The 24,314-nt window shown below is 37.2% G+C and overlaps 1 protein-coding gene across 2 annotated transcripts in view; it reads left to right on the forward strand.

Annotated features, from left to right (window-relative positions):
- The window catches only part of KDM1B (lysine demethylase 1B), a 28,122-nt gene extending 7,077 nt beyond the window's left edge, over window positions 1–21,045 (forward strand). The window contains exons 7-22 of one of the 2 annotated variants that reach the window (XM_039712060.1): window positions 560–676; window positions 1,651–1,689; window positions 2,990–3,194; window positions 4,284–4,468; window positions 5,340–5,516; window positions 6,387–6,461; window positions 7,039–7,176; window positions 8,630–8,801; window positions 9,618–9,745; window positions 11,186–11,317; window positions 11,701–11,775; window positions 12,649–12,765; window positions 13,839–13,964; window positions 15,429–15,551; window positions 17,522–17,674; window positions 18,176–21,045. In XM_039712060.1, the coding sequence (XP_039567994.1) occupies window positions 560–676; window positions 1,651–1,689; window positions 2,990–3,194; window positions 4,284–4,468; window positions 5,340–5,516; window positions 6,387–6,461; window positions 7,039–7,176; window positions 8,630–8,801; window positions 9,618–9,745; window positions 11,186–11,317; window positions 11,701–11,775; window positions 12,649–12,765; window positions 13,839–13,964; window positions 15,429–15,551; window positions 17,522–17,674; window positions 18,176–18,259 (2,046 nt within the window). In that variant the 3' untranslated portion in view covers window positions 18,260–21,045. The remainder of the gene's footprint in view (window positions 1–559; window positions 677–1,650; window positions 1,690–2,989; window positions 3,195–4,283; window positions 4,469–5,339; window positions 5,517–6,386; window positions 6,462–7,038; window positions 7,177–8,629; window positions 8,802–9,617; window positions 9,746–11,185; window positions 11,318–11,700; window positions 11,776–12,648; window positions 12,766–13,838; window positions 13,965–15,428; window positions 15,552–17,521; window positions 17,675–18,175) is intronic. The other variant, XM_039712059.1, reaches the window with a different exon arrangement.
- Window positions 21,046–24,314: the final 3,269 nt, after the last annotated feature.

Here is a 24,314-nt window from a genome sequence, read left to right on the forward strand (position 1 = left end):
AAGATAAAAATTCCGATCAGCTCCTCCACTGTTGGAGACTTTCTCCACACCCTACAAAGACCAATCTTCTGTTACTTTTAAGTGAAGCAGTGGTTGTGATTTTCAGGTAGAATGAGATTAGGCAGGAAGAGTGTAAGTGTGAAAGACTTTGAAATCAGGTTTTGTATTTCCCTGGTAAAAAGAGCAGAAGAAAGATGGGAATGGAAGGAAGTTTGGTGGTAGTGGTGTTTTGTTTGAGTTTTTTTTTTTTTTTCTCTAAGTGATGAAGAATATATTTTTGAAGTAATGCTTGCAAAGTCTACCAAAACCATAGTAATGGGGAATTGAATTAATTTGGGCCTTAGGTTCTGTGCAGAAATTCAGTTTTGCAGAAATGGGTAGAATATTTCTGTAGATCAAACACTACTTATGACCTGATGATTACACAAGAACGTATCTAACAATTATGTTTTACAACTTTCCCATGTCTGGCTTCTTTCTAACTGGTTATTTTAGTTGCATTAATCTTATCTGTAATCACAAGCAGCAAGTAAAAACATGTTTGTTTTTTGACTTGTAGGTGCAGTGCACAAAGCCAGAATGTGGTAAATGGCGTCAGCTGACAAAGGAAATCCAACTGACACCACAAATAGCAAAAACCTACAGATGTGGTATGAAACTGAACAATTCCACCAAGGTACCACACAACAGTTTTGCTCATATTGAAACTTAACAAGTTGGGATTTCTTGTTTGCAGAAATTAATTTCTTCTTGCTTGCTGCTCAGTGTCTCTAATGTCAAAATGAAAGCCTGATGGCCTGGAGAGCTGCACAGTGGCAGGCCTAAATGCTACTTGGAATTTTTGTTTTCTGTCAAGAAAGAACTGTCTGAAATAGATTTGTCTGCACAGTCAATTGTAAAATTCTTCAGCTAGGGGATTATTATCAGCATGCACAAAATAGAAATACACCAAAATTCTCATTACAGTTTTGTGTGGCCTTTTTTCATTATTGAGGAAAGCATTTGAAAAGCTCAATGAGCTTTTCCTAATTACTATCAAGTCTGTCATGGAACTTTACATAAAAAGTTTCAGCTTTGGCATGAAGATAACTCCTGAAATTGGAAAGAGTCCTTAAAGTGCCATAGAATCTGTATGGCACTTATAACGTGAAGAAACATAGCATGAAAATAATGACCATATGAAAACCTGAAGGGTCAGTATTTAATTTTGAAACCCTGTGACAAAGATACTCTTAAAATAAATAAGAAACTGTCTTTTATAATCTAGACTAAAAGAGTTGCTCTGGAAAAATGTGTGATATTTCCAGAATTTTTCTGTAAAATTCTGTTGTTTTTTTCTGAATTTGTTTCAGTGTTCTATCCCATTTTATGGAATAGAATGTATCTTTTAATGTCTGATCAGTAGAAACTTGCTTAACAAATGAGAAACATTTTTAGAGTGCTTTTGCTTCATGGTGTGCTGTGTTTTTGACCTACACACGTTTCTCTACCTCTTTTTTTAACAATCATGTCTACTACAGAAGGTTAACACTAAACACTTTTATTTTTTTTTAATTTAGAGAATTATGCCATAGAAAATTATTTTGCGTTATACTTAATTTCTTCCATTCAACATAAGAACAGCTGTCATACCATTCCCTTTTCTTTCAGACTGAGGGCTCAGACCAATGTTCCATGCCTGAGGACTTGGTGAGTAGTGGCTGTTCCTCCTCATTTGTCCTAGAATATGAAAGCAATCTTAAAGCATGGCATATTTATTTCATTTTTTATTTTGCTTCTTTGACCAATTATGTCAGTATTTATGCATTTTGCTCAGGAAACTGAGAAACACTATTTGCAGCAGAGCCTAGGGCCTTTTATTTTCTCATATTTTTCCTCTTTTCCCTAAGTCTCATTTGTCCTAGAATATGAAAGCAATGGCATATTTATTTCATTTTTTATTTTGCTTCTTTGACCAATTATGTCAGTATTTATGCATTTTGCTCAGGAAACTGAGAAACACTATTTGCAGCAGAGCCTAGGGCCTTTTATTTTCTCATATTTTTCCTCTTTTCCCTAAGTAGCTTTCAAGTGGTTTGTGGTGTCTTTTAGTCATGGCCTGTGACTCCAAGTTTACTCCTAATTCTCATTTTTTGATCAGGCAAAATAGTATTCAGTTGCCAGCTTTCAAGTAAAATTCCCCATCCTAAAATTTCCTTGTCTTTCAGGCAGTTTCTATCTTTAGTCAAGCTAATCTCACTTTTTTGAAGACTGCAAGAGAACACCTAAGCATGTTTTCTCTCCTCTCCCTTGTAATACAAAATGTACATACATGATGTATGTTGGTGTTTCAAGGGGTTTGTGATCACATCACCTCACATTTCTGATTTCATATAAACTTATGTTCAATAAGCCGTGTTCACAAGTGTACCTGAGGTACTTCTAAGTGTACTTCTATCTACAGGATACTTCTAAATGGAACACATTCAAGCTTATTGTTGACTTTTGTAGAAGCTTTGTGGCTTTGTTTCCCTGATGCATGCCTGACTTCTAAATTAAGGGTGAATCATTAGCACTTCTTAGGGTTCTAGAAGGTCTTTGATGGGGATAGCAGAATCTAAATTGAATTGATCAGTTAGTGTGTACTTAGTTCTAAGTTCAGATTTTTGGATGCATAAATGACTGTAAATGTTTTGTAAAGGGCCTGATAAGGCATAGATGTGTTGTTTTGGCCTGTTTAATTTGTTTGATTTCCACATGATATGAAGTTTGTGAAGTTTCAGCTCCATGTCTGAGAAGAGATCAATACTATAGGTTTTCTGTGTCAGGCTGAGGAGGGGGAAAGAGGGAGAGAAAATGTCTTTATGACTTGCAATTCCGAGATTGGTACTTCTAGTGCTTTTTGGTCTCAGTTTTGGAGGGAGGGGGAAAATTGGTTAATTTTCCAACGTTTTTGAAGTACTGACATGTTCTCTTCTCCCCTCTTTCCTTCACTTCTCCGCTTGGCCAGAGAGTGGCTGAAGTTTCAGACCATTGGTGGTACTCCATGCTCATACTCCCTCCTTTGCTGAAAGACAGTGTGGCAGCTCCCTTTCTAGCTGCATATTATCCAGACTGCGTGGGCATGAGTCCATCCTGTACCAGCACTAATCGGTCACCTGGTGAATCCAACCTTGTGAAGTTAGAGCACCTAAAGAGCGTGCCTAATGTGACTGGTAAGGGCCATCTGCAGGGCTCTGTTGCCTAAATAGATGTGATAGATCTTGTGTTATAGCTCAGTTTATAAGGCACATTAATTTCCCTGATTCAGGTTGGTTCTGTTCTTAGCAGTCACTAATACACAGTCTTTGTCTGACTGTCTCTGTCGTTTGATGCCATTTGCTTGCTTGTAAGATAAAGGTAATACATTTCTTACAGCTTTTCTTTAGGGAGTAAGCACAGACTACAGAGGCTTTCTGTGTGCCACTGTCACTTGTGTACAGAAACAAGAAATTACCATGTAGGTACTTAAAGACTGTTGGCATTCTTAAGGAAATGAAGATTTATCAAAAAAACCCTAGGATTCGGCTAGTTTTTATATCATGGAACCTTGGGGCTTTGAAGAAAAGAAATTGATTTCTTAAAGCATTCAGATTCTGTTTAGATTTCTTTTTTTTGCTAGTGACAGCCTGGGAGTGCAGATTGGCAGAATAGGTGAGGTATAGAGAAAGGTAATTCAGGATTGTCATACTCATCTCAGAGAGAGTGCTTTGAGGAAATTTCGGCTTCTGTGCTGTCTTAGCAGGCTTTGTTCTCCTCAAGTGCTGAAAAGAAATCTGTTTGTATGTTCAACAGATGTTATATCCGCTTAACAGAAAACTTCATTACGTAGAGCTACCAATACCGAACGTGGAAGATGAATAATTACTACTCCCTCTGGGCAGTATTGGGTGTTGAAGAAGAAAGGAGTTCAGAGTACTGCCTGAGTCTGTACAGTGATGCTAGTCCTCAGACTTGAATTTAGATCCGACTCCTTGTTGGACTGATGGCATTGGAGTGCCATGAAAAGTTATTGTTTCTTTGACAAAACTGTAGCTCTGATAGGTCCAAGGCGTACCCATGAGGCAGCAGGGCAATAATTAATGTACAGCCTAGAGGGCAGGAGGGAGGAGAGCCATGTAAATGAAATCATTCTGGAGGCTCCTAGAGGCTGGAAAGCTTCCTTACTTGTTATCTGTGTGAGGTCAGTGGATTGTTTTAGAGGGAGAAGGACATGATGAAGATATGATGGAGTATGACTAATTCCTGGTGTGTTCTTTATGCAGTTGCAGGCATGAACAAGTATTTCCAGCCTTTTTACCAGCCCAATGAATGTGGGAAAGCACTTTGTGTGAGGCCAGATGTCATGGAACTGGATGAGCTCTATGAGTTCCCAGAATATTCACGAGATCCTACCATGTACCTGGCATTGAGAAACTTGATTTTGGCATTGTGGTACACAAACTGCAAGGTAAGAGATGGTGATAGCTAATTTGTTTGTTTAAAAATAATAGCAGCTTTTCTGGTATGGGGACTCACTTCTTGGATGTCTTCTTATGCACCAGAAAAATTTCTCCCATGTTTTTGAAAATCCATTCTAAGATTGACAGGTTTTGGGGGCTTGTTGGGGTTGAGAGTTTTTCTTTCTTCCTCTCCCCTTCCCCTCCCCTTCCTTTCCCCGCATAGGAGCTTCTTCTGCAGTAAAAATCATAAGTTTTTAAATTATCACTCTACAGTGCTTGTCCAGCTTTTTAAAGGGATGCTTGAACACATCTAAACAGTGTTTTGTGGTGCTTTTTGATTTGATTTTTTTTTTAAACCTGATTGTTGGACAGGAAAGTGATTGTCTTTTTATTTAGGCTAAGCCTATGGCACTGCCTTCAGTCGAACTCCTGAAGTTTCACATACCAATGCTTTCTGATAGGGATCTCTGCATTTATGTGAAAGGCTTTGGATATTAATCTCCTTTTCCTTCAGAATGCCATTTTGGAATGGATTTTACTAGAATGCTATTGTGAACATTTCACCATGTAGGTTCATTTTGTAAATGGGAATCTGCTTCAATACCATTCCTGTACTAATGGAACATACCATGGAGTTATCAAAAGTCTCTTCTAGACTCATTTGGTTTTATTCCATGTAAATCTTACTTAATAAATTGTTACCTTACTGTGTAAAGCACACTAACAAGAAATTTCCACAAAAATTCTTTTAAAATGCTCTCAGAAGCTTGAGGTGTGATTTTTTTACCATTTGGTTTACAGTTTTCATATGTTTACATAATATTTATAAATGGAATATTACAAAATCAGCAATTTCTGTTCTTCCTTTCTCGTTTGCAGGAGGCTCTCACCCCTCAAAAATGTATCCATCATATAATTGTTCGGGGCCTTGTGCGGATCCGTTGTGTACAGGAAATGGAGAGGATCCTGTATTTTATGACAAGGAAAGGGCTAATTAATACAGGGATTTTGTCAGTCAGTCCTGACCAACACCTTCTTCCTAAGGAATACCACAATGTAAGTTGCTGTAATAATCCCTATATTATTAGTGCTATAAAACTACATGGTGCGTGCAATAAATTTTTGGTTCTGGATTTTTGGCTCATTTACATAAATGGATGGAATGATAGGGAAAATTACATCTCAAACCTGATATGTTTTTAACATTGTTCTCTTATGCCTTCAATGGGTACGGAAACAACATCAATTAGACTCCTTCCAAAAAAGATTTTTTCCCACTAAAATCTGTGGAATTCATTCCCATGGGTTTGTTCTTCCCATGTGCTGTTCAAATGGATGGGAACTGTGTGAAAAATATACAGGTTCTGTGGCTTCTATAATACACCTCTGCTTCCATAGGTAAAGAAACTGCTATTCCAGGTTGGTTTGCAAGAACTGTGATTAAGAGGGAACATGTTTATGACTAGCAAGTTGTTAGATAGCACCCAAAATTTATTAAGTTACAGTATTCTGTAACAGGATATCTCCTAGAAATTGTAAGTCATGTTTGAAAGTGTATTTGTAGATGTTTTTAATTTATAAAATAGTTTTTATGGGTCAACCCAATTGAAATCTTTACAAAGAAAGTATGTTTCTTGTCTGATAAATTCAAATAGATTCCTACTTTTGTCACTTCAGCTCCTTCTGTTAAAAAGCCTGAGGCATCTTCTTCTGAAGTGCTTAAAAACTGTTTTCAAAGCTACCACTGATCTTTTTCTATATTAAACGCGCTGCCATCTTTAAAAGTTATCACAGATTACTTTAGATGACAAGAGAGCCTGGACTTCTGAAACCTACAAACATTTTTGCCTTTAGCAAATGAGAGTGAAATTACAATTTCTATTTTATGTCTAACTATTTTTATTTAAATACTTTAATATTTTTTAGAAATCTGTCATTATTGTTGGGGCTGGTGCAGCAGGATTAGCAGCAGCCCGACAACTGCACAACTTTGGAATTAAGGTAAGACGCTTTAGAGTACATTACTTAAAAAAATCAGACTTTCTCTCTTTGAAAAGTGTTGTCCATCAAAAAGAACAAGCCTACATTCTTGTTACAAACATGTATGTACAGGGCACCCTAATTAATCTGGAGTTTTACTGAGTAAACCTGCTGTTTAAAACCAGCATTTATTTGTATCTAAAATTAAACAGCATGCAGCATATATTTTGTATAGACAAAATAGCCTGTAGCTATTTGTGTTTAATAGCCTGTAGCGTGCCTTAAACTCCAGTTTTGAGATTTCCAAAATAAATCTTCAGCTTTTTTTAAAAAAAGAAGGTTTATTTTTGTTAGGGTTGTTTCTGAAGTAACAGTTACATTTATATGTGTCTACCCCAAAGTGTAACCTTTCTAAGATGATTTAAATGCATAAATTAACTACAAATAATCCAGAAATGAAAAAAGTGTTATGATTGCTAACACTGCAGGATTGCTTGGGGGGGTTTTTTGTGTTTTGTTTTCTCGTTTGCTCTGGAGTTGAACAGATATGTTTAATAGAATTAAGCCTTGCAATTTACTAAGCTGCACTTTGCCGCAGGTCATTGTCTTAGAAGCTAAAGACAGAATTGGTGGCCGAGTGTGGGATGACAAGACGTTCACAGGAGTCACTGTTGGAAGAGGTGCACAAATCGTCAATGGATGTGTCAACAACCCAGTGGCACTAATGTGTGAGCAAGTGGGTTCCTGCAGTGGTCATGATTATCACCAGTGAAAAACTTGTTAAAGCCAAGCTCAGATGGCTGGGTAGGGGTGGGAGTCCTTTCCTTGTGATAGGATTAAAATCCTGTTCTGCATTGTAAGTAAACTCCATGTTGCTAATATATCTTTGATAACAGCTGGGAACAGAGAAGGGCTCTAGAATGGTTTCAGGCACATTACGTAAAGAAAAGCAAGGTGGCTCCAGCTTCAGAACCAGAAGAAACCACTTTTTTCCTCTTTTCTAGAGATAGTAACATAAAAGGTCCCCAGCAGCTTTCCTCAGGGCTGAAAAAGGCTTTACTGTGGGAGGCTACTGCTTTTGTGATGGATTTCCTTTGCAGCCTCTTGATATTTCTAGCTGAATTCTGCACTAGTTAAGATTTACATGCCTAACAACTAAATTGCTACTGATGCAAACATGCTGCAGTTCAATTTCTTTAAAAATTCTTATTACTTGCTGGTTTGGTTTTGGTTTTTTGGAGGTAGGAATCTGAATTTCTCCATCTGGAATCTGAGTATGGGTTTTCCTCAGAGACACGTGCAAATCCAGCCCATGCCATTTTAATTGTTTAGTGCCCTATAGTGCCATGAAGAAATTCTGTTTTTTTTTTAAAAAATCATGTTTTATTTATGAAATGAGGAACAATGGCTTCTGGATATACTTCAGATGCTCATCACATTTAATGTGATTTTTCATTGAAAGTACAGCTGTATCTTAAGATCTGCAGTGGTGACCAACAGCCTAGAGAGATGTGAGGATATGTGAAAAACACTGGAGCATGTCCTAAGTAAAAAGCCCCTAGGAAGAAATTAGCACTGTATTTGTGCTATTTTTTTTCTGGATTGACTCTGTAGAATGCAAAACCATCTTTATTCAAATTTAGCACTGTTGTGTTTTGATGTAGGATGGACAAGCAAAGCAAGGTTTAATTCCAAAAAATTTCTTTCTTTGCTTGGTTGTTAATAACACTGGTGTTTAACTGGCAAGCAATATCCTGTCAATTCCTGAATTCAGGGAACTGTTTGGGTCTCAGACACTAGAAAATTATAAAAAATAAAACTGATTTTAATTGTGACTTAGAAAATAAATTGAGGTAGAAATAAAGGAGACTGGTTCATCATGTTTGATTACCAGACTAAATTTCTTTACTAGCCTTTGCCTGATAGAAAAGTTCCAGAGGAAGTTTCTGTGAATCCCCAATAAAGGAAAGGATGGAAAAGTTAAAAAAAAATATTGTGGACAATTAACAGATAGGATTGTTGGTATTCCAGTTTGAAGAGAGCAGGAGTTACTCTGACTAAAGTTGTTGATGTTTTTTAAATGGTATCACTAAATGTGAGGCACTCACCTTAGGTTAAGTAACTTTGAGCAGGCTGGGTGCTGTAGTTTTTCCATACTTAAAAAAGCAATAAAATGTCTTTTTCTTAAGCTTGGCATTAAAATGCACAAACTAGGGGAGAAATGTGACTTGATCCAGGAAGGTGGAAGGATAACAGATCCCACTATTGATAAACGTATGGACTTTCATTTCAATGCCATCCTAGATGTCGTCTCTGAGTGGAGAAAAGATAAAACTCAACATCAAGATGTTCCTCTTGGTGGTAAGTGAGACATGTATTGCAAAGTGAAGATGTTGGCTGTGTTCATAAAGTTCTGTATTAAATTGGCTCTTATATCAGATGTTTTTAGAAGTCTGTGGCTGTCCATCTGACCGTAAATCCAATAGATATTTCTGATATTGTATCTTGTTTTATGAGGTAGCTTTTTCAGTATAACTAGTGTCACTAGCAGCTCAAAAGACTTGTTTCTGGCTGAAGCAGGCCATGCTAGAGTTAGCTTCCATACTTTTTGACTAATCTGCCTAAAAAAGAGCCTGATCAAAGCCTTCTGCTGGCAAGAATAGTCCCATCTCCATTGGTAACGCCTCCCACCACACTTACAGCTTGCAAACCCAACAGCAAAAAATAAACTTGCTCAGAAATGTCTGCCTCCCAAATCTCTTCAGCATGGATTCTGTAAGACAGAATTAGTAACTCCTATTTTCTTCAGTGAGCCCTAGATCAAATTTCTCAGTTCTTTGATTTTGTAAAAATTAATCAGGATTTATTTGCAAGGATCCTCCATTATCTTAAAGTGTATTTACCTGAAATCTTCACCTGCATATTGATGATAGCTAAATAATTAATTTCTCTCTTGTCTCACTCAGAAACCTATGAGTACAGAACAAAGTTGTACTTTATCACTGAAAAGATCTTGCAGTTTTGTTTTTCTTCTTTTTTTCTTTGAGAAGAAAAACATCTTGGTACAAATTAGCAATAAGCGTCAAAATCTTGTGATCCAGCGAACATCATGTTGCAATGCAGTAGCACTTCTGACAAACTGTCATATATTCTTACTTTAAATGTGTTCTTTCACAGAAAAAATACAAGAGATCTATAAAGCCTTTATTCAGGAGTCTGGTATCCAGTTCAGTGAGCTGGAAGAAAAAGTGCTACAGTTCCATCTCAGTAATTTGGAATATGCCTGCGGCAGCAATCTCTCTCAGGTGGGTTTTGACAGCTGTGTTCTGAAGTGACCGAGCTTCACAGAAGACAGTCAGAAGTAATATTGAGAAATCACCTGATCCATTCTGTGGCCCTAGAGGAAGAATCAGCTATCCTGACTATTCCTACACCCATAACCTATTGTTTGAAAGCACTGAGACACTGACTCCAACACTGCCTTATTTAATCTGATGTGAGCTCCTGATTTGCTTCCAGTGAGATGCTCTTTAAGTAGAAGTTGAGAGTAGATGGTTAGAAGGGAGCCAGGCATTTTGCTGAGATTCTGGGTGATACGATTCACAGGAGAGTTACTCTTCCTCACATGTTGGTGTGACTTCTGCTTCTCAGCTCTGTTCAGAAACTGAGGTATTTCTCATCCCTGCTACATATCTTGAGAATAAAGGCATTTGACTCCTAAAGTGTTCCAGCCTGCTGGTGGTGAGCCCCAGTTCACCACTCCTAGGTACTCTTGGCTGCCTGATACTTGGCTGCTCTCCTGACTTCAGTTTTAGCCAAACAGCTCCAGGAAATACAAAAGTATCATGTTGTTGGCAGTGCATTGTTTACTCAGTCCTGTTGCTACATTTAAAGACATTCAGTGTCAATTGTACTACAGCAGTGGGACAGCCAACTGATATGTGCAGATGCACAAATCTGAACTGAGAAGCACACAAGAACATAACAAAAATCTGCAGGACAGTGCTATACCAGAGCAGTCACTGGAAAATATTTTGATAGGTCAGATTTTCATATTCCATGAGTGCCCAGGGGAATTAAGAATGATGCAAAAATCTACCTTACCTTCAATTTTAAAATCAAAATATGATTGATTTTATGCATCTACAATGATAGGAATTGGCATCTGAATAGTAGTTTGAAAATTGTTTCAGATTTTTCACTGCTAAGTGGCAATTGCTTACTGCACTGTTTTATTAGCTATAAGGTTGCAGGGGCTAGAGGACAAGGTCAGTGAAAGGTATCATGGAACAACCTTCAAAGTGACAGAAAAATTGCATTGAGTGGGGTTTTTTTTGTGTCTTATTTTCTCTTCATGTTGGGAAATCAGCTATTTCCATTTTTTATATGAAGTCCTAAGGCTGTAAAATCTGATTGCTTTGCTAGATACAGTCAACTGAAATAAATACACTGCAATTCACCTGGATTTTTGTACTATTTTCCTTATTTTCTCTACTAAGCAGAACCATAAATACTTTGCTAGTGACCAACCCATGAGACTTTTCTTAATCCAGCGATTCATATATTACATACTAGCATTAGGTAAATAAGCATTTTGATTTTGTCAGCATTGCCATGAATTCTAGTGATACACTTTTTTTTCCCAGTTGCAAAGGGACTAGGGTGGCTTCTTCTAAACTGTGGAACTTTTCATAGTACCCATGTCCCCTCTCCAGTAGAAACAGCCAGTTATGTTCTGTCCACAGGTATCTGCACGCTCATGGGACCACAATGAATTTTTTGCCCAGTTTGCTGGAGATCACACTCTTCTAACTGTGGGATATTCAACTGTGATTGATAAGTTGGCAGAAGGGCTGGACATCCGGCTAAATTTCCCAGTGAGTCTGGAAAACATTGATGCAGTGTCTGTCTTGGATTGCTTTGAAACACCCAGTCATGTATTTGTATTCTTTGGGACCAGGTGAATCTGTACCTGTGACTGTTTCAATTTGTCTTTAAAAAGAACCAAAAGGATAATTTCAACATTTCTGAAATTCTCTCTGAGGACTATCAGTACTTAAATTATATGATCTTACATGTTAGAATCATGATGATTTTTCTTTTTCAGCTTCATGAAGACTATTTTTTGTCTTTCACAATTTCTCTGGAAATTTGTGTTATTCACTTTCTTGATTGCTGACAAGTGCTATTTTAGCTATTCTTGCTGGAATTTGCATTGCATATGTACATTTTGTAGTACACTCAATGTGTCTTTTGATAGGTTCAGAGTATTGACTATTCTGGTGAAGAAGTGCAGATCACTACTGCAGATGGGACGGTGTGGACAACACAAAAGGTACCAAGTATATGTCAAGACTAAGCATTTTACAGATCACACAGTACATGTCCTTTCTTTCCTTTTCTTTCTCTCAGAATACTATTTAGTCAATTTTCTCCCCATTCAAAGATGAATACTCATGTATTTTAGTGGCTTTTATTTGGGTGTCCTAGAGCCTAATTTTTGGTGAGCATGCTTGAGATTTGAGTATAAGTTGATTTGAAAAACTAAAGACTATTAAGTGAAGCAAATAGATTTTTATCTGGTCTTTTGAAGTGACATTTATGTTATCTAGTTCCATTCCCTGCTCAGCTTTACCCCCCTTACCATGTATATCATGTTAAAATTTCCAGGATTTGACAACCCCTCTTTCTCAGTCTCTCTTATTCTTTGTATCCCCACCTTCTTCATGCTGAGTAATTTAGCTTTCAGTAATTTTTAAAATTCTATGTATATTTGATAAAGATTGGATTGACATCAACAGTGTTACTGAGTGTATTTTAAAGAGAAGGATTCTCTGGAGGAATTCAAACCAAATCACTGACTATCTGTCGTTTCATACAGACAGTGTAGTTAATCTGGGAGCCATTGACTATCATTTACTGAAGCATTGGTAGCATGGTTAGCTACTGTGATACAAGCAGTTCATCAGACTATGACTTAAGATCAGTGAACTGTGGGATCTGTTGTCACCTGAATGTAAGGCATGTGTTTCCCATCAATGAGAACTAAAACCAGACATTAATCTAGAAATGTCTGGTGCATGATTATGCTGCATCCTACTAGCATAATCTAAGTCTTACTGGCATGATCCATAGTTAGGAGGGTGCTGTGAGGCTTAGGTGCTGTATTCAGATCTTGGTACTGTTGTGATTGTAGTATTTCTTTCAGGTACTAGTGACTGTACCACTGGCCCTTCTTCAGAAAAATGCCATTCAGTTTAATCCTCCACTGTCAGAAAAAAAAATTAAAGCCATTAATAGTTTGGGAGCGGGAGTCATTGAGAAAGTAAGTGATTTCATATTGCCTTTAATTTTCTTTTTATAGAAATATTGGCTGTTTTGTCCATGTTGCTTTTGCAGTGTATTTATCAGGGTTTATGATGCATAAACATACATTTATGTTTTGTATACAGTAGCCCAGGAGAGCAAAACCTTATTGGGGATCACATTTATTTCCGTTTCTTAGATTTCACAGCTTAATGGCATTTTTAAAGAAACTGTTCACAGAAGAATTTCACGGTTTAAATATTTAGTTATTAATTTTGATTCATGATGGTCTTCAATCTTTCAGAATTCCAATAATGTGTTTATTTCAGGTCTGTTGCTTTTGCAGTGTATTTATCAGAGTTTATGATGCTTAAACATACATTTATGTTTTACTTGTATACAGTAGCCCAGGAGAGCAAAACCTTATTGGGGATCACATGTATTTCTGTTTCTTAGATTTCACAGCTTAATGGCAATTTCAGAAGAATTTCACTGCTTAAATATTCAGTTATTAATTTTGATTCATGATGGTCTTCAATCTTTCAGAATTCCAATAATGTGTTTATTTCAGGTCATTTTAACCTAGGAAGTTTGTAAAGTATTTGCGAAGAATACTGAAAGTTGTGTGTTGGACCAGTGTAAAATCTCCTACCCTTTCCCAATACAAAAACACAGCCTCTCCTGAAAAGCTCCCCAGTAAGATGTGTGCTTAGAACAAAACAGTAACAAAGTAATGCCAGAAACGGGATTATAACAATGTTGAAATTTAAAGACAAGATTAAGAAACTCCAAATACAGGATGCTACTTATTTATTTCAAAGAAATCTGCTAAATTTCTTGAGCATTTTACACAATTACTTCCATTGTGGATTTGATATTCTATGCATTTGCAATTTATGACATCAGCATTTTTTTTTCTTTGCCTGTCCCCCTTGGAGGGCAGGTTCATATATTGTCTGTTGAGACCCACTCATAGGAAGAACTGTATCTACATGAGTGGAAACAGGAAAATGTTAGAAGAACATATACCATATCCTGTTATGAGTTGTGTGGTATGAAATGCTTAAAGACCATTTTTCTGTATCTTTCTAGATTGCCTTGCAGTTTCCATATAGATTTTGGGACAGTAAAATTCAAGGAGCTGATTTTTTTGGTCATGTTCCACCCAATTCTAGCCAACGTGGGCTCTTTAGTGTCTTCTATGACATGGATCCAGAGGTATGATAGATGCCAACTGTGTTTTCTCTTGGCCCTTCATAAATTCAGTTTGAAATCTAGGTGCAATAATTAATAAACAACAAATTTTTTCTTCTGCCTACACATCTGCAACTATTAAAAGCAGTGGAAGCAGTGTTTTTATCTAGATAAATCTCATTGATATTTTATTGTAATAAATGGGAATGTTTAATATTGTTCAGATACAGACTAATATACAAGCAAGTACATTCTCGATCTCTACTGAAGACAAGTCTGTAACACTTTACTATAAACCTGCTAATGTGGGAAAAAGGCTACTAGTCACTTCCAGTTTAGGACTCTGTTCCCTTATTAAATCAGCTGAAAATCCAGTTAAAAAGATCATGCTGACTTACTAATGCTTACTGGTTTTCAGTAGTCTGAATAACTATTTGGAATAGCAAAAGAAAAGACAAACACCAAGTTCTGCATGAAACTGAGATCTGTAGGGTCAGTTTCATACTCATGAATTTCAAAGCAAATTGAAACCAGTGGGTTGACATCATGTTTCTCCTCCCTCCTAGTTCCAAGCAGATACATTACACATTTATGTTGTACCTCTTCATACTTTTACAACAGCTGCTGCTTACTACTTGGCAGCAATTAAAAGGCCATTTTGTAACCTGAGGTCTTACTCCAAAAGGAAACCATCCTGTGACGTTTGTGCTTTGTTACTGCCTGATTTGTGCCTGTATACAAATTTGCTCAAATGAGTTCTCTCCAATACTCTTAAGTTCATGCTACAAGAGGTTCAGTGTGCTGCTGCTGTCCAGAGACCCTACATATAATGCTTAATTTGCTTGATAGCTATTCTCTACTAGTTACCAAAGTTAGTAACAGAAGAATTACTGCCTTACATAAACAAGAGAGGCAGAGTGCTTTAAAGGCACTCAGAACCTGTGTGCTCTTCCCTACTCACCACTTCACCTCTAAAACTTCTGCATGGTAGCAGATGTCATGAAATGGAAAGAAATACCAGTAAACATGACCTTTCATTTCTTGATCCAAAATCTGCTGGTAAGAACCTAGTATTGGTCTGATCAAAAACACATCTAAATAGTATTTAAATAGACTCTCTCTGTCAACACATTTTAGAAATGGAGTACAGCTGAGGTGAAAGCTTGGCACAAAGCTGAAGCTTAAGAGGGTGCACAAAGTCTAACACTATCAATGTTATTTTTTTGGGGTACAGCCTTTAAGTAGATAGATAGGAAGTTTTCAGTGAATTCAGCAAGTAGTAAAAGGGGCTGACTGTAACAGATCTGTGAACAAGACATCAGAAGATGTAGTAATTTGAGCATAATTACTGTAGAATATGCACCCTTTGTTCCAAGGAATCAAACCCACTTTTCTCTAGAACAACTGTTGCCTTGCAGCTGAAATTATCTTTGCAATACCAGTTAAAATAGACTGTTTATGAAATACTTAATAAGGTCTTGTTTTTAGAGCAAAGAAAGCATTTTAATGTCAGTGGTCACCGGAGATGCTGTGACAACCATTAAGAATTTAGATGATCAACAAGTATTGCAACAGTGTATGACTGTACTCCGAGAGCTGTTTAAGGAGCAGGTAAGAGAAGCAAGCCTCTTTTATTATGAGATGAATTAACTTGTCACCAGAATAAAGCTTTCAAATGTAGTACTTCATGATGTATAGGCAGACCTTTGACATTTAAAACTATTTTTCTTTTCTTATCAGTTTCAGGGAATAGGTTTTCTTTGAGACATACTAAAAATCACAATATTTGGACTCTTGTGTGAAAAATGTATATTGAAATATCTTAGATCTCTCTGAAGGACAGTAGTATATAACTGAAAATAGAATGATCTATTTTCAACTATCATCCTTTAAATGCTATCATTTAAAATGAAACTATCATCCTTTAAAATGCTTTTAAAAAGCAAAATTAATTAAAAGCAGTACTTTAGGCAGGTAACACAAAACACACTTCTTACTTAGTTGTCACTTTTTTTCTGGTCATCAGCACTTGTAATATGTGATAAGATCTTTAAGCTAGATTAATTTGATTGATTTCTGCCTTCTGCTATGCCAAGGCAACTGAAATTACAACACCTCCAAACCAATCCAATCCATTTCTCTTCTACTAACTAACAACCCTTTCTCAGCTGTCTTGGGATGGCAGTACAGGCAAAATGATCTAGCAAGGGCCCTACATCCTGAATGTAAAAAAACACACTAGATAAAAATTTCTACTTTTTTCCTTCCCCCCAGATCATCATTAGAAGAAAATCAGAGAAATCTAGGGCAAGCAAAACACTCTCACTTAGCAATGTTATTTGCATTCCACTCTAGAGACAATAATGCCTCAATTAATTTACTTAGAACAGTTAGATCCTCAGGAATGATTGTGTTCAGAGCTGATCACTCAAGTTTTACTGATGGTTCAAATGTTAGGATTAATCATCTTTGAAGAAGTTCAGTATCTGAAAACTCAACTATTCCTAGAAACATATGCTTGGTAATGGCTTTATTGTTACTAGAACCACATGCAGTGGAAGTTCACATACCTGTATTTGATCTCACGAAAATGCAGCAAATGGGTCTTTGGTCCCATCTGGACCAGAAGAGTGATTTTTCATGGCTGTCTCCATGGTTTACATTAGTTGTGAATTTCAATTACCTGAGGACGATGCAGTGGGATTTTTCAAAGACAAAATAGCTTCAGGGGTGTACCAGAGCTACTTCTGGGACATACGTACAACTTGTCATATTTGGCTGGTCCTTGTTTTGATCGCTTGAGCTTGAGTTTCTCATGTACTGCCTGAATGGAATTTATCCGGCGATACCAGACCTTGTGCAAGAGGCAAGCAGAGCTGCTTCTGTTTACTTGTCATGAGCTCCTCCAGAGTCAGACACAGCTGTAGTTGACTAAGCCTTCATACAAGTGTTACTCAGGCTCTTTTTGGCAGAAATCTGTGGAATTTGCATGCTGCAATGTGAAAAAGAATACACAGTATTACTCGTTGTGGCTCAGCCAGACCGACTTCCTGGTTTTTGTTTTCTCCCTGAACCTAGTTTTCAAGACAGCTCATTTTCTGATCTTAGCTAAATCATCTTATTGATCCATTGGAATAAAATTATCTCCAGAATGAAAATTGAATTTTGAGATTTAACAAGCTAAATGTAACAAGCATTATGCCTAACCAAGACAAAAATTGCTTACATTATACATATGTACATATTGAACAATATCTGTATTGTATTTGTTTACAAGAGTATGTGTATACGTATTTTAAGGGGATTTTATTTTCTTGTGTACTTCTACATGTATTACAACATGCAGATCTGTTGCATTCAGAATAATGCAGCTGTGATGTTTCAGGCATCAGGCGAGTCTAACAAACAATTATTTTTGTGGTTAGTAGTGTAATAAAAAAAATAAATATAATTCTGGAATGTGATCTAATCTGTATCTTAATAATACTAAATACTCCAAAGATTACTAGAAAATGTTTGAAAAAAGCTGTGCAATTCTGAGCTTTTCTTTGCAGTGCTTAACGTCTCTTCTGGTTATGCAGGAGGTTCCTGACCCAGTGAAGTTTTTTGTTACTCGATGGAGCAATGACCCTTGGCTGCAGATGGCGTACAGCTTTGTGAAAACCGGGGGCAGCGGTGAAGCTTATGACATGATCGCTGAAGACATACAAGGAAAAGTTTTTTTTGCTGGTGAGGTAAGGATCTTTGTTACTGGGAGCAGTTTGTTATGGAAGATCATCTCTTGCTACCCAACACCATTAATGCAGAGGTAGTATATAAATATGATAATGATTCTTGACACAGAACCCTCTTTATTTATATCGTTCTGGGCATGGGAAGTCTACCAAATATTTTAGGTCAGGACTAAAATTAATTTTTAGTCAAATTGTCTGTTACTCCACTTGAGGATGCATTCTGTACTGGGGCAGAACTTAACCTGGCCCACTAAAGTGCAGATAGCAGAACAGACTGCTGCTTTTGTAGCTGACTTACTTGCAAGTTTTGAAGTTGCTAAAAATCTTGAGTGTTTCCTTTAATGTTTTTTCTACGTTTTCCATGGCTTTTAAAAATGTAGGTATATCCTTAAGGAAAACAAAACTGATCTTATAAACTAAAATTTTGTACTGCCAGTTTTAGAAATGATTGACTTTTTTTCTTTGCCTGTTTTTTTTTTTTTTTTTTTTTTCCTCCTACAGGCCACAAATAGGCACTTTCCTCAGACCGTTACAGGAGCTTACTTGAGTGGAGTTCGAGAAGCCAGCAAAATAGCAGCATTTTGAGTACTGAACTTTTGTGTTTATAGATATATTTTTAATTGATTTCTGTGGGTAAAACTATCTTCAAGTTTCCTATTGCTGCCTTTTTCCTACGTGGTACTTGAATAGTATATGGTACCTGAAGATAAAGTCTTCATCTTCCTTTTCCTCTTTCTCCCCCACCCCATTTTTAGGCCCTGATGATACATATTTTTGGGGGCTTTTTTCCAGCTAAGGTATTACTAGCAGGAGTGACATTGGAATTGTTGGCCACAGCTTAACTAAGAGAACTTTTGTCAAGAGTCCTCTTCTGTATGGCTCAAATCATGCTATTGTGAACCTTCATTTCAGAAGGTCAAATTAAAACAAGACTAAGTTGAGCATTAAAAATGCTGGCAGTTAGTAATGGTATGGGAATTTTCCACTAACTGTGCTTCTCAGGTTGATTATGCTCATAGGAGTTCAAACTGGCTTCCAAGAGCCTGAATAGCCTAGAAAAAAAAAATCTAGGATTAATGTAGGAAGGAACTCAATTATCACTTTTCCCACTTGCAATCAGTAACCTTTTCTATAATATTTTTTCATATTCTTAGCATCCGCTAAGCGGGCTTTGGGATATGAAGTTTGTTCCTTTAAATAAGAAAGCTGGAACAGTTTACAGTGCAATCATAGAAAGGTTATTGTAGCTGATCAAAACTTGAAAAATTAACTTCTAGCTTACTTTTAAAAACTTTGAAATATGTTACAATAATAGGCTAAGAGTTTAGATTTGCTCATTGCTTCTGTAGAAACAGGACAGCTTAAAAATACCATATTGCTGTGATTATTTTGAAAAGAAACTTCCAGATTAATTTGGGCTGAATAGAGGAAGTATCTGCTGATTTTACTGTACAGTGGGGGTTGCAGGACTGTATGTTCCTAATAGCTCATTGAAGTTTTATATATAAAAAATAAGTGAAGATGAATGAGGAAAAATATTAACATTCTTATGAAGGGCTGAAACAAGGTGGCTTGCACTTTGACTTGAAGTTTATTTTTTTTTTCTTTTATTATGTAAGTATTATTAAAAACAACTTGAAAGAGTAATTCAGTAACAGCTAGACATCTATCTAGTAGCTTTTTCATGGGACAGAGAGGAAAATATTTTTCAACAGAAATAAGAGAGATGTAACTGGGATACCTATTGTAATACTGTTCCACTATATTCGTATTAACGAAAAAAAATGAAAATCCACTTTTACATCTCTTCTCTGTAACTTGGCTGCGTAGATGTCATGATTTCTGAAATGAACATGAGCGCTTACTCTATCCTGCCCCATTCTCTTGCATTTTCTCTTTTATTAATCCCTTCATCTAAGAATGATGCAATGCTTATTTCCTTAAAGCTGCATCCTTGGAAATAAAAAACAGGCAACCTTAAGAAAAATCACAGGATGTTAAGGGGTTAGAATGGACCTTAAAAATCATCTAGTCCCAATGCCCCCTGCCATGGGCAGGGACACCTCACACGAGACCAGATTGCTCAAGGCCTTGTTCAACCTGGCTGTGAACACCAGCAGGGTCCTTCTGAATAAATGCAATTCTTCTTTTCAAATATGTAGTATTTTGTTTTTAGAGTAGGTATGATATTGTTAAAACCCTTTATTTAATCTTTGATTTACAAGGTGAAGATGTTTATATAACTAGATGTTTTTCAGATATATATGCTGTTCTGCTTCTTAAAGCTGAGTTATGGACTAATAGGAAGAGTGTAACTGTTCATAATTTTCCTCTACATAAATACTGGTATGTACAGTTTTAAAGTATTTCCAAGTATTAAATTGCAATTTGAAGGCTGCAAGAAACAAGACAAAGCCTTCTGATGATAAAAAACAATCAGGACATCAAATTTTGCTTTTGGCAGTCATTTGCACTTTGTTAATTTCATATATTACAGGCCAATTTATGGCATAACTAGCAAAGATTGAGATTTATCTATGTTTGTTGGAGTTCCAACTTTCTTTCCCACTTTATCATGTATGACAAATTCTTAGGAGAGGAGCTTCTGGTGGTGGGAAAAAAAGCTAATTACTACAAGCCCAAAACCTTATATTCAATTGCTGCTTCAGCTAATCTTGCTTAGAAACTTCAGTCAGCTTAGTAACAGATACAAACATGTCACATTTCAGATAGGAACGGTCTGGAAAGTTAAGCTCAGCATCCATTTCTCCAGTCCAAAGTTTGTATGAACATGCTTGATGTCATTCTGTTAATTTGTACTTGGCGTTTTCAATTTGGCTACATCTTTGCAGCTAGATAAATGCTGTATTTGAGAGAAAAGACATGGACACGAAGAAATACTATCACATTTGGCTTTAGATGATGCACGCTTACAGCATTAGAAAAACTATAACAAATGGTAAATTTACCAATGGCCTAGTCTACTCATTATTTGTATATTGTTTTGGTGCCAGGGCACTTAAAACTGTTTTGTGCTGCACTGAAGTTTGAGGAGTAAATAAGTATGTTCCATTTTAATTTACATTGATTTGAAATATGTAAGAACATCAGGCTGGTTCTGAGATTTCATTCTTTAATGTTGCCCAGAATTTTTTTAATAGCTATATTAAAATTTATTTCAAGCGTGTATGTATTTTTTATTTTGTGTTTAATTTATTCCCTCAAATAAAGAACTGGGGAATGTTTTCTTTGAGTAGGTTTATTGAAATGTTATTAAAAAGATTTGAATGCAGAGCATGATCTGTTACACTTCAGTTCTTCTGTGTGACTATGTTATGGCAGCAGAATAAAACTGGAAATTATCCATGGGATGTCCCTGTTGTGCTTCTTGTTTTTGTTTTGTTGTTTTTTTGGTTTTTTGTTTTGCTTTGTTTTTTGGTTTTTTTTTTTCCCTTTAAATTTAACTAGTGGCTAAGCCTATTTTTTTATTACATTTTATATTAAGATTGCATTTTGGTATATTCTTCCAGCCAGACACCTCCTCAGCAGTGCTACTTTACAGCCTTCTCTGAGCTCTAAGTCCTAACAGCTATTCTTTGGACAAAACTGTAGTCATTGTCTTTTGCCCCCAAGTTTTACAAAGCTACTCATAAGCATGTGTTAGATTACTTTCCTTACGCCAGATAAAATTTAAGCTAGTAATAATTGAGAAGTATGGCCCTTAATTTTCAAATACTACCAAATAACAATTTAATGCTTTTCATGGAGTAAGTGTAGTCTGAATGCTTTGTAGGATCATGGTCCTGAAAGGTTCCTACTAGCACAGACCGCTATAAGCATGTGCAAGCCTCACTACATACTCAAAATGTTTAAAATACAAACTATGACAAATTCTAGTAACACTGATCTACATTGTTATTCATGAAAGGGATGTCAGGTGTTCATTTAGTCTGTCTGACTGCAGCTGCCTTAAGAGAAAAATATCTTACTGCTTTGAAAGTTTATTTCATCCACATGTAGGTCTGAACTAATGAAAGCATTACTGGGGACAAGATTCACTGCTTTCCCCTAACCCTGTCATACTAGACTAGCAGTTCAAGGTTTGTACCCTGAAGATTGTTCTCCAAATGCTAACTCATTACATCTGATGCTGCATTTGAAAAACAATAGCTTCAGTCTAAGAAAAAACAAGCTTTAGAATAAAAATTAAATGCTGTTTATTTAACATAATGTACAAATCAGCTGATCACATCATATTCCCCATAAAAATTGCAGTCCTTCAAAAAAACCATAGTGTATGTTTTTCCTTTTGACCCAGTTGTCTAACACTTAGATCAGAAGTAAGTGAAATAGTGCAGTCCAGTGAATGAGGTCAGGTGAAAGGGCAGTTACATCATACTGCCATCCTCTTACACCCAGAAACTCTGGAGATCATCTGGTACCAAAGCTGCTACTTGGAACAGGGCCAACATGGAGCTGGTTACTTGGCCTCTGCCAGGCTGATGTCCAAACATCTCCACCAATGAGGATTCCACTGCTCCTCCAGACCCCATTTCTGTGGCCACCCACATGGTGGAGTTTCTTCCCTAACAAATAACTGCAGTGTCCCTGGTGGCAACTTGTGCTTCTTGCCTTCCATCCTCTCCCTGTGCACCTCCAAGCAGAGCCTGGCCCTGCCTTCCTCATACTGTTCCATTTGGGAGTTGCAGCCTGCAGGATGATCCCCCTTCACCCATCCCTTCTGCAGGCTGAAGGAGCCCAGCTTGCTCTGCCTTTCCCTCCTCCACCCCGTGCTCCAGCCCCCTCACCATCTTGGTGCCCCTCCACTGGACTCATTCCATGATGTCCATGCTTGCCTTGCTCCAGGGAGCCCACAGCTGGACCCTGCTGCCAAGGCCAGCTCACGGGTGCAGGGCAGGGTGCCAGTCACTGCCCTGAGCCACCGGCCCCACACTTGCTGCAAGAGCCCTGAGTGCTGTCAGTGTTCCTTATCAGGAGTGCCCATTGCTGAATGGCCTCCGTGAGCTGGCTGCAAGAGCCATCTGCCCCTGCCCAGGCCCTTCTTGGCAAATGTGCATGGCAAGACAACCCGGTCCCAACCCCCACTGTTCAGCAGAGATACTCTGTTCCAGAAAGATGCTGCTTCTGCTTTTGGTAACCTGTATAAGTTCCTGTCAGCCCCTTTCTTCTGCAAGTCAAGAATAAACCTTTAGACCTGTAAGTGCCAGCATCTTGCTTTAATAAATACTTCTGAATCCACAGGCAGGAGAAACATTTCTTTGCAGAAGGAAAACAACACGTTTTTCAGCATTCAAGAGGTTTCTTTTCTCAGCAACTAGAGTATTGATTTTACTAAATTTCTTACTGCAAGTTATTAGACAGTGGTCTGGTATCCTACAGGTTTTTCTATTCTTCTCCCTAAATAAAAACTACTAAAAGTAAGTTCAGGGATGTTTTCATCTAGTCCAGTTTAAGCTACTGTATTATAGTCAATTTTCTGATGTGGAAACAAGGAAGATTAGCACTGCCCAAGTGGCCATGTGCCACCCTCTCTTTGAAACAGAAGAGCTAATAATAAACTTTACTTGAATCACTATGCTGACAGCCAGGGTCTTTATTTCTCCAGATTAAGTACTGGCCTCCAAAAGGGTTATTTTCAAGTACAGTTTAGCAGTGGCTAATATAAACTGAGACAATTCTTAGATCTTGCTTTGTCATGCGCCTTTTAACAGGGTAACATAGAAAGACCACAGACCCTATAAAAATAGCCTGCTCAGGTCCAAGAAGGCTGTTAGTCTAGAGCTTTTGGAAAAAAGTGGAATTGAATTTATAGCTGTGTCTTTGTAATTTCATCTTGCTTAGACATGCCTGACCACTATACCATGGGTTACCACGTAACTCTAAATGCATGTAACCTCTTTTCACTCCAAATTGTTGAACTCCTTCCCACCCAGCCCTCTCCATCTTCCTTCTACAGGCCCCATACACTGTTGCCACAAGTGTTCATAAGAACAGCTGTTTACACCTGCAAACATTCAGATTAACTTGTGGTTTTGCTAGTCACCAATCAAAATACTGAATAACAAAAACCTAACCAAAAAGAAGAAGCAATACACTGGATTGTAGGAATTATGCTGGAAGTAATCAAATTAAGATGGTTAGGACTATTTAGAGTACAATGGTCAGGGCATTACCTTAAGCATCTGGAAGGTACATGTCTGAACAATTTATTCAGTTTTTTTTTATCCAGTTAACCCATTTCTACTTTTATGAGACTCTGTGAACAGTATTTAGATCCTTGATCAGATGTGCTTCTAATCCAACAGCACCAGGATAAGCAGGATATTTTATTTACCTTTTATTACTACCTTGTAGCCTTCCTCCGAGTTGCAGAAAGAACTGGAATCCTGCATCAGCTGCAGTCAGACTGGTATGGATTAGCAAGGAAACAGGCAGTCCTCAGGACTGAGTTGTTAAGAGATTTAAACAAAGCATTTGAAGAATGTAAACAGTTGCAGAAAGAACTGGAATCCTGCATCTGCTGCAGTCAGACTGGTATGGATTAACAAGGAAACAGGTAGTTCTCTTCTCAGGACTAACACTGAGTTGTTAAGAGATTTAAACAAAGCATTTGAAGAAT

The sequence above is a fragment of the Passer montanus genome, unplaced genomic scaffold (assembly GCF_014805655.1).
Source record: "Passer montanus isolate IOZ18808 unplaced genomic scaffold, ASM1480565v1 scaffold26, whole genome shotgun sequence".
In the NCBI taxonomy this organism is placed as follows: domain Eukaryota; kingdom Metazoa; phylum Chordata; class Aves; order Passeriformes; family Passeridae; genus Passer; species Passer montanus.